The 17,850-nt window shown below is 40.6% G+C and overlaps 1 protein-coding gene across 8 annotated transcripts in view; it reads left to right on the forward strand.

Moving 5' to 3' along the window:
* Window positions 1-17,850, forward strand: part of MON2 (MON2 homolog, regulator of endosome-to-Golgi trafficking) — a 195,161-nt gene that overhangs the window by 80,154 nt on the left and 97,157 nt on the right. For all 8 annotated transcript variants that reach the window (XM_050923165.1, XM_050923129.1, XM_050923137.1 and 5 more), the window contains exons 13-21: window positions 467-548; window positions 3,564-3,745; window positions 7,732-7,844; window positions 8,536-8,640; window positions 9,052-9,132; window positions 9,218-9,291; window positions 9,369-9,459; window positions 10,894-10,995; window positions 13,971-14,081. In XM_050923165.1, the coding sequence (XP_050779122.1) occupies window positions 467-548; window positions 3,564-3,745; window positions 7,732-7,844; window positions 8,536-8,640; window positions 9,052-9,132; window positions 9,218-9,291; window positions 9,369-9,459; window positions 10,894-10,995; window positions 13,971-14,081 (941 nt within the window). The remainder of the gene's footprint in view (window positions 1-466; window positions 549-3,563; window positions 3,746-7,731; window positions 7,845-8,535; window positions 8,641-9,051; window positions 9,133-9,217; window positions 9,292-9,368; window positions 9,460-10,893; window positions 10,996-13,970; window positions 14,082-17,850) is intronic.

Consider the following 17,850-nt stretch of genomic DNA (forward strand, 5'->3'; position numbering starts at 1 on the left):
GCTGTCCGCTGTGGCTGGGCAGATGCAGCGAAGCCATCGACCATGGCTGGACAGCTGCGCTGGGTCTCCCCGCTGAGGCTGGGAGCTCCAGCCCCCACGCAAAATTCACAGAGTTCAATGAAACTCACGGATTCTGTGACCTCTGTGACAGAATCCTAGCCTTGGTGATAGGGTGAAAATGCAAGGGAATTTGTTAAAAAGGTAAGGAGTCAGAGAGCAATGATTGGTGACTTAACTGGCAGTTTCCTTAATTTTTAATGATTGCATGGATGATATTTTCACTTCAGCAATCTTCTCTCAAATGTAACTACTTTTTTGTTTAGGAGACTATAAAAGTAATTTTGGCTTATACATTACTAACCTTAAAAAAGATCTAACAGCTAGCATTTGTGCATTTGTTATTGCACAGACAAATGCAATTAGCACTATAAAATCTATTAGCACTATAAAATCTTTTTTTTTTAAGTTAACAGAGCTGTTTGGGAAGAAATGGTGAATGCGTGTTGGTGTGGTCTTCTTGCTGCGCTGTCACTGCTTCTTGATGCCAGGTACTCACTCTATGTTAATTTTTGCTGATCTTCATTGGTTATGTTCACAATTCTGTCCAAAACTGTTTTTTTTTAAAGTTGTCTAGTTAGCTGGCTTGGACGAAGAAGCTGTTCACAGGAAATGGGGAATGAATGATTGTGGTGATTGTGATTTAAGGAAGGACAATCTGGCCTTGCAGGAATAATCTTCCTGATGATCCCTAAAAATCTAACATACGTCCTAGTTCTATGTGGAATGAGAAATCATTTTATCAGAGAATTTTATTATTTTTTTTACAACTTTTCATTAAGGCCAAGTTACAATAAAACTTTAACATACTATATTGTACGTTACTTATAACTTAATCAGGATCAGGTTAATATTCAAAAAAACTGGCTGAAGATTCTGGCCTGATGGCTGGGGCACCCTGTTCTTGCTAAAAAAGTTGACCCAAATTTCTAAATACCTATTCCCTTTTTGGTGCTTCTCTTGTGTACATAGTTAGTGTGAAAGTTTTTGCATTACAAGGACAGTCCATATTTTACTAGACCACAATTCCATAGGAGTCAGGGATCACTCCTGGAGCTGCTAACAATAAAAAAAAAAAAAATTGTCATTCTGTTTAAAACGTGTATCCTTTACTGGAGCATTAAGTGAGCAAATGAAGGGATCTCTAGGAAGCTGACATTTTGTTGTGAGATGAAACTATTTAAAAGCTTCCTCCCCAAACTCAAATTCCAGGACACAACCACCACATGTGCAAGTATGTTCCCCTTTCCCCCCAAACACTCCAAGTAGCAAAAATAAGATGGATTTTACCTAGAGTTAAATGCCATCTATAAACTAATTTATATTATTAAAAAAAAAATTGTTATGAGCTAGACAAATTGAAGATGAATTCCCTTTCAGTTATAGAGACACTCCCATCCTGATCAGTGTCTTTGTACCAATGTGTCTTCCAATTTTTTTTCTGGGTTTTTTTTCTTAACATCTTTTTCAGTAAAAATTTTATACATCTTAAAATTTAAACCTTTTGCTCCCACTATAACTGGATTAAAAAAATAGATAAATTCATGGAGGATAGGTCCATCAGTTGCTATTAGTCAAGTTGCTTAGGGATGCAGCCCCATGCTCTGGGTGTCCTAAGTCTCTTAAGTGCCAGAAGCTGGGAGTGGACAACAGGGGATGGATCATTCAGTAGTTGTTCTTTTGTATTCATTTCCTCTGTAGCATCTGGCATTGGCCACTGTTTGAAGACAGGAGACTGAGCTAAATAGATCACTGGTCTGACCCTAAATGGATGTTCTTATGTTCTTAGCTTCCTTCTGGGTCAACTCCTAAAATTGTGGTTAAATGTCTAGAGCAGGCCTGCACAACTCGTAAAGTGGCGAGGGCCACATTACTCCAAAGAAAACAGCTGAGGGCCAAAACCCCCTGGCCTCGCAGAAACACCCCCCGCAGCACCTCCGGGCCCCAGAAACACCCTGCCCCAGCACCACCCAGCCCTGCAGAAACAAACACTCCTTCCCCAGTGTCGCCCCACCAAAACAGCTGTGGGCCAAAAAGGAAGGTTGGGGGTGGGGAGATGATACTTATTTTAAATCAACCAGGGGCTCCTAGCTGAAGAGGTGGCTGGGCGCCCTCAGGGGCAAATTAAAGGGCCCGGGGCTCCGGCGGCCGGGGGAACCGGAGCTTTGCAGGGCTGGGGCAGAGATTTAAAGGGCCCAGAGCTCCTGCCACTGCGGGGAGCACGAGCCCTTTAAATCCTAGCCCCAGCCCGGCCGCCGGAGCCGGTGTGAGATTCAAAGGGCTCTGGGCTGCCCGCAGCCACCGGAGAGCCGTGAGCCGTTTGAATTCTGGCCGCGGCTGAGATTTAAAGGGGTCCGAGCTCCCCGCCGCTGCGGGCTGGGATTTAAAGGGCTCAGGGCTCCCCGCGGCTGCGGGCAGCCCAGAGCCCTTTGAATCCCGGCCGCGGGCTGGGGCTGGGATTTAAAGGGCTCAGGGCTCCCCACGGCTGCGGGCAGCCCAGAGCCCTTTGAATCCCGGCCGCGGGCTGGGGCTGGGATTTAAAGGGCTCAGGGCTCCCCGCCGCTGCGGGCAGCCCAGAGCCCTTTGAATCCCAACCGCGGGCTGGGGCTGGGATTTAAAGGGCTCAGGGCACCCCGCCGCTGCGGGCAGCCCAAAGCCTTTTGAATCCCAACCGCGGGCTGGGGCTGGGATTTAAAGGGCTCAGGGCACCCCGCTGCTGCGGGCAGCCCAGAGCCCTTTGAATCCTGGCCACAGGCTGAGGCTGGGATTTAAAGGGCTCAGGGCTCTCCGCAGCTCTGGGCTGCCCGCAGAGCGCCGTGTGTGCGGGATTTAGAATCCCCCCGCGGGCCGCACAGTGAGCCTCCGCGAGCCACGTGTTGTGCAGGCCTGGTCTAGAGAGAACCACCTTGTATCCAGATTTCACAGAAAAAATGTTTGACTTGTAAATATTAAAAGAATAGGATCTTTATATTATTTACATTTATACACACCTTTTAGTAGGACTTCAAATCGGGACCCAATGAAATTAGACTTTTGAAGATTTACATTTTAATTACTTATTTAATCATTTTTACACTAGCAGCTGGAATTTTTCAGTACGGTGTAATGATACCACTTAAAGGATAAAAGCTGTGATTACTTCCCTTGAGGGATTTATTTACTAGTAGCTATGGTTTTGCAATATTTTTAATTAGATATTTTTCTTCCAAAAACCCTCTTGACTTCTCATAGACATTCTTCTGATGGTAGAAAGCTAATTTAAAAAAATTACACATCCACTCTACACTCCTTATGCTAAATCATTCAGAATAGAAGAACTATGTAATAAGAATTAGAGTTGCAAAATGTTTTTTTAATTGGTTAAATTTGCTCTTTGACGATTTCAGTGTTGACAGTATTGTAAATGAATTCTTGCTGGCTTTTACCATCATACTTCAAACCAGCTGCTTATTTCTGTATAATGACTATCTGACTTGTCTCTATGAAACGATTTGTACTTTTTTCAGCACGGATGAAGCTGCCACAGAAAATATCTTAAAAGCAGAATTGACCATGGCTGCACTTTGTGGAAAACTGGGTCTTGTAACTTCAAGAGATGCCTTTATCACTGCCATTTGCAAGGGCTCCTTGCCTCCTCATTATTCCCTCACTGTACTGAACAGCACAACTACAACTCTCTCCAGCAAATGTAAGGGTATAATTAAGGCTAAATTGTATACTCATTTGTTTATTTAGTCTTATTCGCACGCTACGTTAACCCATGCTTAATGTAAAAAATGTCAAGCCACAATGACAAACTTGGAGTACTTTTCTTTTTCATGACATGACTGTAAACATATGTAAGTTTTTAGTGTCTGCTGGCATAAAATGTTTGGCAATGTGGTATGTGAGACTGGAAAAGCTGATACTTCAAATTGATACTCGTGACTGTGGCCCCACTGTGCACGTGCTGGAGCCTGCCCATGTGCAACACTTCGCATGATTGAGGATTTGATTTATTTATCCACTATAAACTTTGAAAAAGAAAACTGTTTTTGGTTTTTGTTTTTTTGTTTTTTAAAAGTGATGTGTAACTGACATTTCTGGTATTGATGCATCCTAGATATAATGGCTCTTAGGCCTCCATCCATTGTATTCTGAGTATCTATTTTTTTAATGTAATTATATTTTAAAAAATTGCTAAAAGATCTTATTTATTCTGTGCAGAAAAGTTTACTCAGCATTCATATTTTCAAGAAAATTATAAGTATTATTTCTTGCATGAGTCTTTACAGAGCACAAAAATATGTCTAAAATAACCTCTGTTTATAGTAGTCATATTTTTTGTAACTCCATGGGTTGGATCATATTTTCCACATCTGTGAGTGGTAGGGACCCTCTCCTACTTTCATGGAAGCTGGGTTTAGCTGCCACAGCAACACTATTCTCTACTCTCCCCTGCTATCCTTCGATCCCACCAGGGAATGCCTCAAGGTTGTGGGCCCTTGCATGAGCAGGCAATAGATCAGGGGTAGGAGGAGATACAGGTTGCAAATACAGGTAGTATAGTCCTTCTACCTATAATGCAAAATCTACTTGTAAATTGTTGAAGGCTAAAGCTGTTTTAAGCTTTCCTACAGATCCCTGCACTATGCACTATAGTCCCTCTCCTTACGACAAGTTTTCTAGACACATTTACAGACTGGGGAATTGTAACAGCATGTCTTAAATATAGCTCACACCTGTTGGGCAACTAGTGGGGGAAGAACCCTTCATAATCAATGTGGAAGTACAGGGTACTTGTGTTGATGGCACTGTGCCTGTGTTAGATCCCATGAGATGTATGGCTTCTAGGGAAGAAACCACTGATGTTTCTTGGGGAGACAAAAGCAGAAATATACGCACCCCCATTTGGAATGATCTGAGGAAACTCCGATTTTTTCTTTCCTTCATGAGGTTTTCCATAGGAGAGGATGATCTGGCCTATGTTGCAATTGGGACCATTAGCTGCCATGTCATATTATGACTATCATATACTTATAGGTAGGGCTACGTTTTAGTCATGGGTATTTTTAGTAAAAGTCACAGGCAGTAAACAAAAATTCATGGTTCGTGATCTGTCCATGACTTTTACTATATACACCTGACCAAAACTTGGGTTGGAGGGACTGCCCGGGGGCGCCACAGGTGCTGGGGGAGGACAGCCCGGGTACTGGGTGGGGGAGTGTGGACAGCGGGGTGTGGCTCGGGACCCCTGCTGGTGCTGAGAGGGAGTTGGCAAGGCCAGCAGGCTCCCTCGGCGCACTGTCTTCGCCCAGGATGCTGGCTTTGCAGCTCCCATTGACCGGGAACCACAGCCAATGGGAGTTGTGGGGGCGGTTCATGCAGGCGGAGGCAGCATGCAGAGCTGCCTGGCCATGCCTCTGCCTAGTGAGTGAGGGGGATGTTGCCACTTTCGAGGAACCCTCCAGGTAAGTGCTGCCCAGAGCCTGCCACAACCCCATACCCCTTCCCACACACAAACTCTGCTGCTCGAGGAGGGGGGCATGGTGGCTCGAGACAGCCCCAGCAGTGGCTGGTGCAGAAGTCACGGAGGTCATGAAAAGTCACAGAATCCATGACTTTCTGTGACACACTTGCAGCCTTACTTGTAGAATAAGAAGAGAAGCTTTGACTAACCTGGAGATTTGCACCATTGCAACTTGTAATAGTTCCACTGAATCGTAATTTATAATGGTGCATTGCATGCATATTAGCGCTGGTGTTTTGAGTGCATCGCTGCATAATTTGCAGATGCAGCATTGTAGTTACCTATCCCATAGTTCTCGGTACAGGTCTCAAAGAAGGAGCTTCCGGGGTTAGCAATCTACAGTTAAAAGGCATTATACCAATTTTTATAAAAACATGAACAGTATCAGAATTTTTCAGTGTATGAAATATGTATTTTGTAAAATGAAATGGCATTGTTATTGCATTAAAATATTTTTAATGAGGCTTAATGTTAAATATTCTTTAAAGAAGATTGAATGTATTTTATTTTGTCTATTGCATGAATTAAATTTAGGAATTTTCAGCTAAAAACAAAGTGGTGAGGAGTACAATAGTCTTTGCACAGGTTGGTTGCAGAAAGGGGCTAATTATCTTTATAGCTGTAATAGGACAGACCTGCCTGAGATGCTTTCCTATGGCAGGCTGCAGCACGACAGGTGCACCTGTCTGTTTCCCCAGTCCAGGTATAAAAAAAAATAATAAAAGTTCAATCTCTTTCACAGTCCAGTCCAGAGTCATGCCTCTGGGCATAACTTATTCAAATACATGTACAGTAGTCCAGCAGGCTAGCACCTCTGCTAGTTTCCTAGCCAATCCCTCCCTATTCCCAGGGAGGGCCTGCAGAGCTTTCTGTTCTCTTCAGAGTTCATGTCTGTCCTAGGCAGCTCTCACCTCCCCCCTTTCCTTTCTGCTTCCAGGCAGCTGTCACCTGTCCCTTTCCTTGCTTTTTCAGTCTGTACTCTTGGGCAGCTCTCACCTGCCCTTCTTTCTCTTCCCCTTATATGTCCTATGTGCCACCTTTTAACCCGAGTTGGGAGGCAGCTACTCAATCATTGGTGCACTGGCCCTGCTTTCTCTTAGAGGAGTCAGTCACTCTATGACTCTGGCACTGTACTTGAGAGGCCTAGTGCAGCTTCAATATTTTCACTTTGAATACACAAGCTACAGTGGTGCAGAGTGACTTAATTCATGGTAACCACAATGAGCCATACACAGAGAAAATGCAGTTTTAACAGCATTGGCAATGCTTGTGCACCATTTGAAACATTTTGAGTGTGGGTATGAAGTATATTTCAAGCATGACAAATGGCTTATTATGGTGTTTACAATACCAAAATCCTCCAGTGCAGATAAAACTAAAGGAGGACATGTGGTTTGTCATTCTGTAAAATACAGTAATACTCTCATGATCTGGTATTTAAAAGGAACTATCTCCCTGAAGTCCCAGTCAGTTTAAAGAAAAAATTAAAATAATTTCTGGTACTAATCTCCAGAGTCCCTCTCTGAGTTCAGTGGTTTTATAATCCTTTCTTATTTTTCAAATGTTTCTCTTTTTGTGTTTGGAAAAGCCACACATACAAGGGAAGGTGACTGACAGAGCAACTGAGTATGCACAAAGTAAACGAAGTAGAAAAAATAGAGCAAAATCCCTTTTTCTAATCTCTTCCCATTCTAATAATTATTTTGGGTAGTGTTCTTTGAATGGCTTTTGCACATTTCCACTCCTGTGCATTTGGACTGTCTAGGCGGCGGCGCTGGCACATCCAAAGAGTGGGGATGTGTAGAGTCCATCTCAAACACTGGTTACTGGTGAGTAGCCTTTATTTACTTTTAACAATAGTTAGGTACACATTTTTCAGGTAGAAGTGAGATTGTATGAGGTCCTTTTAAGTTAACGGTTTCCCTTTCAAAATAAGTATCTGTTTCGCTGCAAGTCCTATGCAATAATAAATATAAGTGAGAGACTATTTTTATCTATAAAATAAAGTAACATAATGACACTGCTATAAATATAACCTATGGGCTCAGTCCTGCAAAGTTCCCAACGGGACCACTCATGTGAGTAAAGTTACTACTTATGTTTTTGCAGCCAAGTTCATAGAATATTTACTGCATTTTACATGAGGATTTTTCTTTGTTCTCTAGCTTATTCGATTCAGGGGCAGAATGTTCAGATTATCAGTCCATCAAGTGAATCTCACCAGCAAGTTGTGGCAGTAGGGCAACCGCTAGCTCTCCAGCCACAGGGAACAGTAATGGTAAAGTACAATTTCTAAGTAACTTTTTTCTGTTGAATTGCTTCCTTTTTCTGTATCTGATTCTCTCTCAAGCCCTTTCTTCCTGTGTGATTCCTGACTACTACAATGAACTGAACATACTCACTATGACTAGTTGGAATTTTCTTGCGTATTTTCTTGTAGCAGAGATAATGGATAATCTTTTAGTGTAATAAGAGGCCTATTTTTCTTAAAGTAGCCTCCTAATTTTTTCATAGCTGGGAGAACCTGTGGACATGAAAGATCTGTTATCATGTGAGAGGTGGCCACTGTGGCTCTTTGTGCACCTGAATGACCCATTATCATGACCATGAATGTTCCCCTCAACTATGGTTTAAAAATGGTTTATGTAGACAGGGTCATATGATTGAACATCCATTTTTTTAAAAAAGTCAGACATCTGGAGAAACAAAGTGTCTAATTTCTGGAAATAAAACTGAAAATAATTTGACTCTGTTTACACTGTCAGGCTATTCCCAACCCTTATTCAATTGGGAATGGGGGACCAGTTGTTGAAAGCTGTTGAGTTACTTCTCTGGTATGGATGTATCACAAAAGTGCAGGTTTTTTATTTACTATATCATTAAATATTTTTTAAGATTAGTGATTTTACTAGGAATGCCATTGATGTCTCATAATACATAAATATAACAATGTAACATGTTCTGTCTAGCTGACTTCAAAAAATATCCAGTGTATGAGGACGTTACTTAACTTGGCCCACTGCCATGGAGCAGTTCTTGGTACATCATGGCAACTTGCCTTGGCTACTCTACAGGTATGGTGTAGGTAATGCATGTATTGCTTTTTTATTTATTATAATAATTCAGGGTGGGTTATGATTTCTAAGATGTGGGCATTATTGATTTGAACACGGCAACATATGCTTAGATTGTATTTTACTCATTATATGTTCTAATGTACATAAAGAAGTGCTCTAGCACTGTCCTCTGAACTTAGTTTGTTGCATCTGCCTGAGAGAGCAGGTGCAGACTGATTGTTCTCTAAAAGAGTTGAAGTATTAGCTTCTTCTCACAAACTGATGAGGCTTTTCTCATGGAACTCAGAAAAATATTTAGAGATCAGGTATCTCCAAATATACAAATATAGTATTTTATATTCATCGATCTTTATAGTTGCATTAGAAATTTATATTTTACTTTTAATTTAAATTTACTTTATATTTCAGCATCTCGTATGGATTCTGGGTTTAAAGCCTGGCGTTGGAGGTGCCTTAAAACCCGGGAGAGCTGTAGAAGGACCCAGCACAGTAAGAATAATTGTCCATTCTGTAATATAATGATTGTGCAATACTTTCTCTTGAAATCTACAAAATACATTTTTCTGTCCCTTAGGTTCTAACTACAGCAGTTATGACTGATTTACCAGTTATATCCAACATACTTTCAAGACTATTTGAAAGCTCACAGTAAGAGACATCTTCTTATGATCTAAGTATTTGTTTGTATCAGCGGAGACAGTGTTTTGATAGCTGGTATTTTTCAGGTACCTTGATGACGTGTCTTTACATCATTTAATAAATGCCCTTTGTTCCTTGTCTCTGGAAGCCATGGAAATGGCCTATGGAAATAACAAGGTATAGAACACTTTGTTATTACTTTTCAGATATGTATTTGTAAGATAGGCATCAGACTCATGTTTGTTGTTAAGCTAGATTACTGTTTTTAATATCAAAATAAGTTAATGTTACATATGATATGAGCATAAAATTAGCACATTAAGACAAGGAATTTTCTGGTTCTTAATGATTGGCGGTGCTACTAAATCTTCTGTGAATACTTTTGTGCAGTATTTTTATCATGTTTTCTAACATTAAGCAATGTTGAGCATTTCCATTAATAATCAGGTTGTAGATGGATGAGTTTTTAAAAGCTTTGTAGATTTCAGAAAGCTAGGATGTTGTGGAATGACATGGTATGCTCTGGGATATATTACAATGTTCCATTTCAACCAATACCTTCTAAAATGCTTGAAAACTAGTTTGACAGTGTTGGTTTAAAACTAAAAAAGCACATCATTACCTGGGAGTCCTGAGGAGAGAAGTGGAACAACTTTCTGAGCCCGCTACCCTCCAGAGATATTTAAGGAGCTTTAGGGGTGAGGATCCCCCTTGATGGGTGTGGTATTGGGTGGTGTGTTGCTTGTTCTTTTGTTTTGATGGTAATGTTTTCAGGAGAGAAGTAAATACAAAAATGACTAAATGATTTTTGGTTTATGATGTACTAAAATTATAAAACTGGGAGAGGGGACTTCAAAATGCAAAGAAATGAAATTGAGTTAAAATAGTTGGAATTTAATATCAACTAAAAATGAGAACACAGAACTTCACGTTAAGGGGAAATAGTAAAGTGCACTCTGCCGCATAATTGTAATGTGGCAGCCATTTGACTGTGTGGTAATAGTTAATTTTTTTTATAGTTGAGCATAAAATGCTACTGTTTTGTACACAGATCAATTGAATGGGAAATTGATCACATTTCTTCAGGAACTTACAACTTTGATCCTAAATGTAGGATAACAGCAATACGAGCTTTGCTAAATATTTAGATAAAATGATCTCTACTGTTGGCTTTTATATGTTTCTAATTTAAGTCTGTTATGATGGAACAGAAATTAGATTCTTTTGTTAGTAAAGTGTGTTAAGATTTTTCTGTTGGGAAGGATAGCATTAAAAAAATTATTATGCAAGAGAGAGAGCTTTGGCAGGGATTTTAATACTCATGCTACTCAAGCAAATTCAGTGTATCAAAAAAGGAAAAAACTGATATCAAAAGGGAGTGTTTGTCTCTTTTCCTATCCCCTTGTGGCTGGTAATAGCATATTGTTGCTGCATTTGTGGAAACCTCCCAGTCCCATTTAGCTGCAGTATGAGGTCTGTGACTTCCATAAATTGTTAAATACAATTACTATAATTAATGGAAAAATCTTACCAGGAAATCAAAAGAAGGGGAACATTTCTAAAATTGCACTAGGTACCTCTAATCATGTGTTTAAATTCCATTTTACTTAGGAACCATCTCTTTTTGCTGTTGCTAAACTGTTGGAAACGGGACTGGTTAACATGCATAGGATTGAGATTCTGTGGAGACCTCTGACTGGTCACCTCCTAGAGGTAACTGATTTGTCTCATCATAAATACTACTATATATATATATATATATATATATATATATATATATATATATATATATATATATAGCTCTTAGTAAAATCTTTCTAATATCTATCTTTCTGCAAGGACTTAACTAAAAAGGTAAAAAGAAGCATCAATATTCTAAATGTAACTTTTGATTGATCTTTTTAGTTTTAGATTGTCTGACTTCCTGTTTCTAGAATTGATTTATATCTCATTTACCTTTAAAGGTGTTATTGGAATTGTGTATTTTTTTTCCTGTACAGTCTTAAATATCTGCCTTTATATATTTTAAGTATGTTAAAGCAAAATGATTATCAGTTTAACATTTTTATATACTACTTGCACCTCAGAGAAGTTTAATTCTGGATTCATGTAGCCTATTGGGTAGTTAATGTTCTCAAAATGAAGTCAAGCACATTTCCCTGACATAGTAAAGCAATAATCACTATTCTGGGTTGGCACTCTTCAGCATAATCCCTCGGATTTAGCTCATTTCCAGAGCCTTCATCTTCCCCTGTGAGGAAGAATGAGGGTACCCTAGTTGCAAAGACTTAAGACAGAAGACCCTTTATCCTACAGGTCAGCTCAGTGTATTGGCCATCTCTTGGGTCTCTTACTCATATTTTCCTTCAGCAGCTGATTTTTACAGACTCTTGCCCATGCAGGACACCAGTCACAACTTGAAATGAAATGACAAATTCCACCTATAAACAAACATTCTTTTAAAGTGCTGCCTTAATACTTATTAACCTAAAATTGGGCCTTCATGATGTTATGAGAAAGATGGATAACACATAGTGGACACCCTGCCAGACTTCCACTGAGGGGGGAAAATCCTTCCTGATCCCCAAAACTGGCAATTTGGTCCGATTTCCCTCTCCACCCAGCATCTGCGAAACATAGTTGGAACTATACTTCAGTGGTATGTGGCAGGGAGAGCAGAAGAAATCCTAGCAGGATGGCTGCTGTGTACCTGGGATTAGAGCCCTGAAAATCCACGGGTATCCGCTTTATATCCATGGATATCCACGGATCATTTCTGTGGATGTGGAGCCCAGCTGGGGAGCTGTGGCGAACCCTCCACCTGACGGAGTCGGGGGAGCACTGAGAGCAGGCCCTGGCCATATCCCTGCCCCCTCGGCTCCCCACCTGGCCGAGGGCAGGTGGAGGGTCCGCAACTCCCCACCAGGTTCCAGCAGGGGGATGCCTGGGAACCTCAGCCTGGCCCCCAGTCTAGAGCCCTACAAATCTGCAGATAATTTTTGTGGATCAGCTGTGGACACACATTTGTGTATTTGCACCAGGCTCTACCTGGGATGTTTTCCATATAGCTGGGAGTAAAGGGCATGAGAGCCACCCTTCAAGCTTGGCTAGTGACAGGGCCGCCCGGGGGGAGGGGCAAGTGGGGTAATTTGCCCCGGGCCCCACAGGGGCCCCAACCAGTGTTTTTTGGGGCCCCTAGAATGGGGTCCTTCACTTGCTCCAGGGGCCCCGGAAAACTCTCGCTGGGTGAAAGGAACCCCCGCCGCCAAATTACTGCCGAAGCAGGGGCCCCTCGCTGCTGAAGACCCCAGGCCCCCTGAATCCTCTGGGCGGCCCTAGCTAGTGAGTGATAGACGGGGTGGTAGAGACACTTCTCCACTCCCCACCAACACATCCCCAGAACAGTTGAATCTGCCCTTCTCTTTCTCCATCTTCCCTTGGCACATTGCCTATCCCTGACAGTCCCTTACATCCCCATCCCCACTGACAAGAGGTTGGCGCAGTATTGTCTTTACAAATCACTGAAGGCTCAAAACAGTTTTTTCTTGAGACTGACACAGATATATCAAGTATGAAAACATGGAGAACTGCTCATGGTATGTTTGCATGGCTTTGCAGAAGATGATATGCATTTGTAGTGTTTTAATTTCTCTGCACTACAAATAGTGATTTATGAAAATTTAGAATTGGGCAATCTTGATGTGAGTTACATCAGTAAATTAATATCAGAGGGGTAGCCATGTTAGTCTGGATCTGTAAAAGCAGCAAAGAGTCCTGTGGCACGTTATAGACTAACGGACGTATTGGAGCATGAGCTTTCGTGGGTGAATACCCACTTCATCGGATGCATGTCAAGAGACAAAGGCAAGTCAATTTTGAGAGGCCAGTGAAAATTTAGTATCTCTTTGATTTATGGCCTTATACCTATCTTTTTCTCAAGAGTTTGAAAGAGGAATGGCTTGTCATCTTCACATTATATTTTCTAACATTTGTACAATAATTTTAGGGCTATTTAAATGTGTATTTCTATGTGTAACAAACCAAACACAGACAGACACACACACACACACACACACACTGGCTTTTGTTGGTTACTTCCAAACTGTTATATTAAGGAAATTTTTTGCTGTACTAAAAAATAATGAACATGAGTTTGTTTCTTAACAGTTCAAGGCCAAGTTAAATGAAAATGAGTTACAGGCACACCTTCTAGAGCAGAATTTGGTTCTTTGTGTTAAACCATTTTTAAGCTACCAATATCTAAATTAGCAATGATATGTATTGCCTTTTCATTTAATTTGTGAAACTATATTTTCTTGAACTGCCTTGATTTTCACATTGTTTACTTCTGCCTCTCTCCCTATTGCTTCCTCTTGTTTCCTTATTCAGAAGGTAAGCTTTTCCTACAGATGTGTTTTCCTTAATCATTGTTAAACTTAGTCTTAACGTTTGAGGACCTTGCTGTCTAATTGATTGACAGAAGCAGATTGTTTTGAGAAATATAGGAAAAATAGTGAAATTCAGAGGTTCCAGCTATTTGTCTCATTCTTGTAAATTAATATTTGATTATCATCATTATTTTAAAAACACAACATAGTTTATATATCCAGTTTGAATTGTGAAAGTTTACAACTCTTCTTGGTTTAAATGAATGTATCTTTAAATAAGGCTATGTGCTGTATCTTCAGGTTTGCCAGCATCCAAACTCCAGAATGAGAGAATGGGGGGCAGAAGCATTAACCTCTCTCATTAAAGCCGGGCTTACATTTAACCATGACCCTCCATTATCACAAAATCAGGTAAAGTAATTTTTTTGTGAAATAATTCTTTCCTTTTCTGGAATTCATAATGAACATGAAATCAGAGTCTTCCCTACAGGTAATTCAACAAACAATTGAGTTTATAAATACTTTAGATGGAACTTTGTGCATTAAGTACAGAGATCACGCAGTCTGATCAGCTACAACCTCCTTCCCTTCACACATGGAGAACAAAGAATGATGTTGCTAACTCACTGTGTTCATGTAGTGGAACAAAATATAGGCCACTGTCATCAGTACAAAACCATTCTAAAATGGTTAGAGGAATATAGAAAATTTTAACAGAAGGCACAGGATTTCAAGATACAATTTATACACCAAAAGAATCAATCTTTATCCTATCTCCCTATATAAAGCCATTATATATGAGAGAGAAAGTTAGCTGATTTTCCTACACATACTTTGGCTTTTTCTCTTCAGCTGTTTCTTAAATTTTTCTGTCGCCTATTCATTTCTCAGCATTTAATTAAAAAAAAAATTAGCCCTTTTCTGTAATCTTACTCTGTCCCTATAATTTTTTTTTTCTTTGGCAATATATATTTTTATTATCTGACTTTAAAAGTTATGTCTCTTTTTTAAAAGTGTAATAAAACTATGTTCTTTAGGGGTAGTGTTTCAGACACTATCTTTTTATTTAATAAATTTTACTTCAATGCAGATTTCCTACTGCTAATTAATCTTTTGGGCCAGATTTTCTATTTAAATCTGGCCCTTAGGCACTATTCAGTTTAGGAACCAGATTCTTAAAGTGACTGACCAGCTGAGAAAAACCACCATGAGAGAGAGAACTTTCAGCTGGCAGAAGACTGGCAGAGCTGGTTTCATTCACCCTAACATAGGGAAATTGCCAAAGAGAGGATGCAGCCATAGACTCATAGACTCTAGGACTAGAAGGGACCTCGAGAGGTCATCGAGTCCAGTCCCCTGCCCTCATGGCAGGACCAAATACTGTCTAGACCATCCCTAATAGACATTTATCTAAACTACTCTTAAATATTTCCAGAGATGGAGATTCCACAACTTCCCTAGGCAATCTATTCCAGTGTTTAACTACCCTGACAGTTAGGAACTTTTTCCTAATGTCCAACCTAAATCTCCCTTGCTGCAGTTTAAGCCCATTGCTTCTTGTTCTATCATTGGAGGCTAAGGTGAACAAGTTTTCTCCCTCGTCCTGATGACACCCTTTTAGATACCTGAAAACTGCTATCATGTCCCCTCTCAGTCTTCTCTTTTCCAAACTAAACAAACCCAATTCCTTCAGCCTTCCTTCATAGGTCATGTTCTCAAGACCTTTAATCAGTCTTGTTGCTCTTCTCTGGACCCTCTCCAATTTCTCCACATCTTTCTTGAAATGCGGTGCCCAGAACTGGACACAATTCTTGGTTGAGGCCTAACCAGCGCAGAGTAAAGCGGAAGCATGACTTCTCGTGTCTTGTTTACAACACACCTGTTAATGCATCCCAGAATCATGTTTGCTTTTTTTGCAACAGTATCACACTGTTGACTCATATTAAGCTTGTGGTCCACTATGACCCCTAGATCTCTTTCTGCCATACTCCTTCCTAGACAGTCTCTTCCCATTCTGTATATGTGAAACTGATTGTTCCTTCCTAGGTGGAGCACTTTGCATTTCTCTTTATTGAACTTCATCCTGTTTACCTGAGACCATTTCTCCAATTTGTCCAGATCATTTTGAATTTTGACCCTGTCCTCCAAAGCAGTTGCAATCCTTCCCAGTTTGGTATCGTCCGCAAACTTAATAAGCGTACTTTCTATGCCAACATCTAAATCGTTGATGAAGATATTGAACAGAACCAGTCCCAAAACAGACCCCTGTGGAACCCCACTTGTTATACCTTTCCAGCAGGATTGGGAGCCATTAACAACTACTCTCTGAGTACGGTTATCCAGCCAGTTATGCACCCACCTTATAGTAGCCCCATCTAAATTGTACTTTCCTAGTTTATCTATAAGAATATCATGCGAGACTGTATCAAATGCCTTACTAATGTCTAGGTATATCACTTCTCCTTTATCCACAAGGCTCGTTATCCTATCAAAGAACGCTATCAGATTAGTTTGACACGATTTGTTCTTTACAAATCCATGCTGGCTATTCCCTATCACCTTACCACCTTTCAAGTGTTTGCAGATTTCTTTGATTACCTGCTCCATTATCTTCCCTGGCACAGAAGTTAAACTAACTGGTCTGTAGTTTCCTGGGTTGTTTTTATTTCCCTTTTTATAGATGGGCACTATATTTGCCCTTTTCCAGTCTTCTGGAATCTCCCCCGTCTCCCATGATTTCCCAAAGATAATAGCTAGAGGCTCAGATACCTCTTCTATTAACTCCTTGAGTATTCTAGGATGCATTTCATCAGGCCCTGGTGACTTGCAGGCATCTAACTTTTCTAAGTGATTTTTTACTTGCTCTTTTCTTATTTTATCTTCTAAACCTACCCTCTTCTCGTAAGCATTCACTATACTAGACATTCCTTCAGACTTCTCAGTGAAGACCGAAACAAAGAAGTCATTAAGCATCTCTGCCATTTCCAAGTCTCCCGTTACTGTTTCCCCCTCCTCATTGAGCAGTGGGCCTACCCTGTCCTTGGTCTTCCTCTTGCTTCTAATGTATTGATAAAAGGTCTTCTTGTTTCCCTTTATTCCCATAGCTAGTTTGAGTTCATTTTGTGCCTTTGCTTTTCTAATCTTGCCTCTGCATTCCTGTGTTATTTGCCTATATTCATTCTTCGTGATCTGACCTAGTTTCCATTTTTTATATGACGCCTTTTTATTTTGTAGGTCACGCAAGATCTCAAGGGTAAGCCAAGGTGGTCTTTTGCCACATTTTCTGTCTTTCCTAACCATCGGAATAACTTGCTTTTGGACCCTTAATAGTGTCCCTTTGAAAAACTGCCAACTTTCCTCAGTTGTTTTTCCCCTCAGTCTTAATTCCCATGGGACCTTACCTATCAGCTCTCTGAGCTTACCAAAATTCACCTTCCTGAAATCCATTGTCTCTATTCTGCTGTACTCCCTTCTACCCTTCCTTAGAATTGCAAATTCTGTGATTTCATGATCACTTTCACCCAAGCTTCCTTCTACTTTCAAATTCTCAACGAGTTCCTCCCTATTTGTTAAAATCAAGTCTAGAACAGCTTCCCCCCCCCCAGTAGCTTTTTCAACTTTCTGAAATAAAAAGTTGTCTGCAATGCAGTCCAGGAACTTATTGGATAGTCTGTGCCCCATGGTGTTATTTTCCCAACATATATCTGGATAGTTGAAGTCCCCCATCACCACCAAATCTTGGGCTTTGGATGATTTTGTTAGTTGTTTGAAAAAAGCCTCATCCACCTCTTCCACCTGATTAGGTGGCCTGTAGTAGACTCCCAGCACGACATCACCTGTGTTTTTTACCCCTTTTAGCCTAACCCAGAGACTCTCCACACTTCCGTCTCCTATGTCCATCTCCACCTCAGTCCAAGTGTGTACATTTTTAATATATAAGGCAACACCTCCTCCCTTTTTCCCCTGTCTATCCTTCCTGAGCAAACTATACCCATCCACACCAACATTCCAGTCGTGTGTATTATCCCACCAAGTTTCAGTAATGCCAATAATGTCATAGTTGTATTTATTTATTAGCACTTCCAGTTCTTCCTGCTTATTACCCATACTTCTTGCATTTGTATATAGGCATCTAAGATACTGGTTTGATCTTGCCTCCTAGCTTTGCCCTGACCCTCCT

The sequence above is a fragment of the Gopherus flavomarginatus genome, chromosome 1 (assembly GCF_025201925.1).
Source record: "Gopherus flavomarginatus isolate rGopFla2 chromosome 1, rGopFla2.mat.asm, whole genome shotgun sequence".
NCBI lineage: Eukaryota > Metazoa > Chordata > Testudines > Testudinidae > Gopherus > Gopherus flavomarginatus.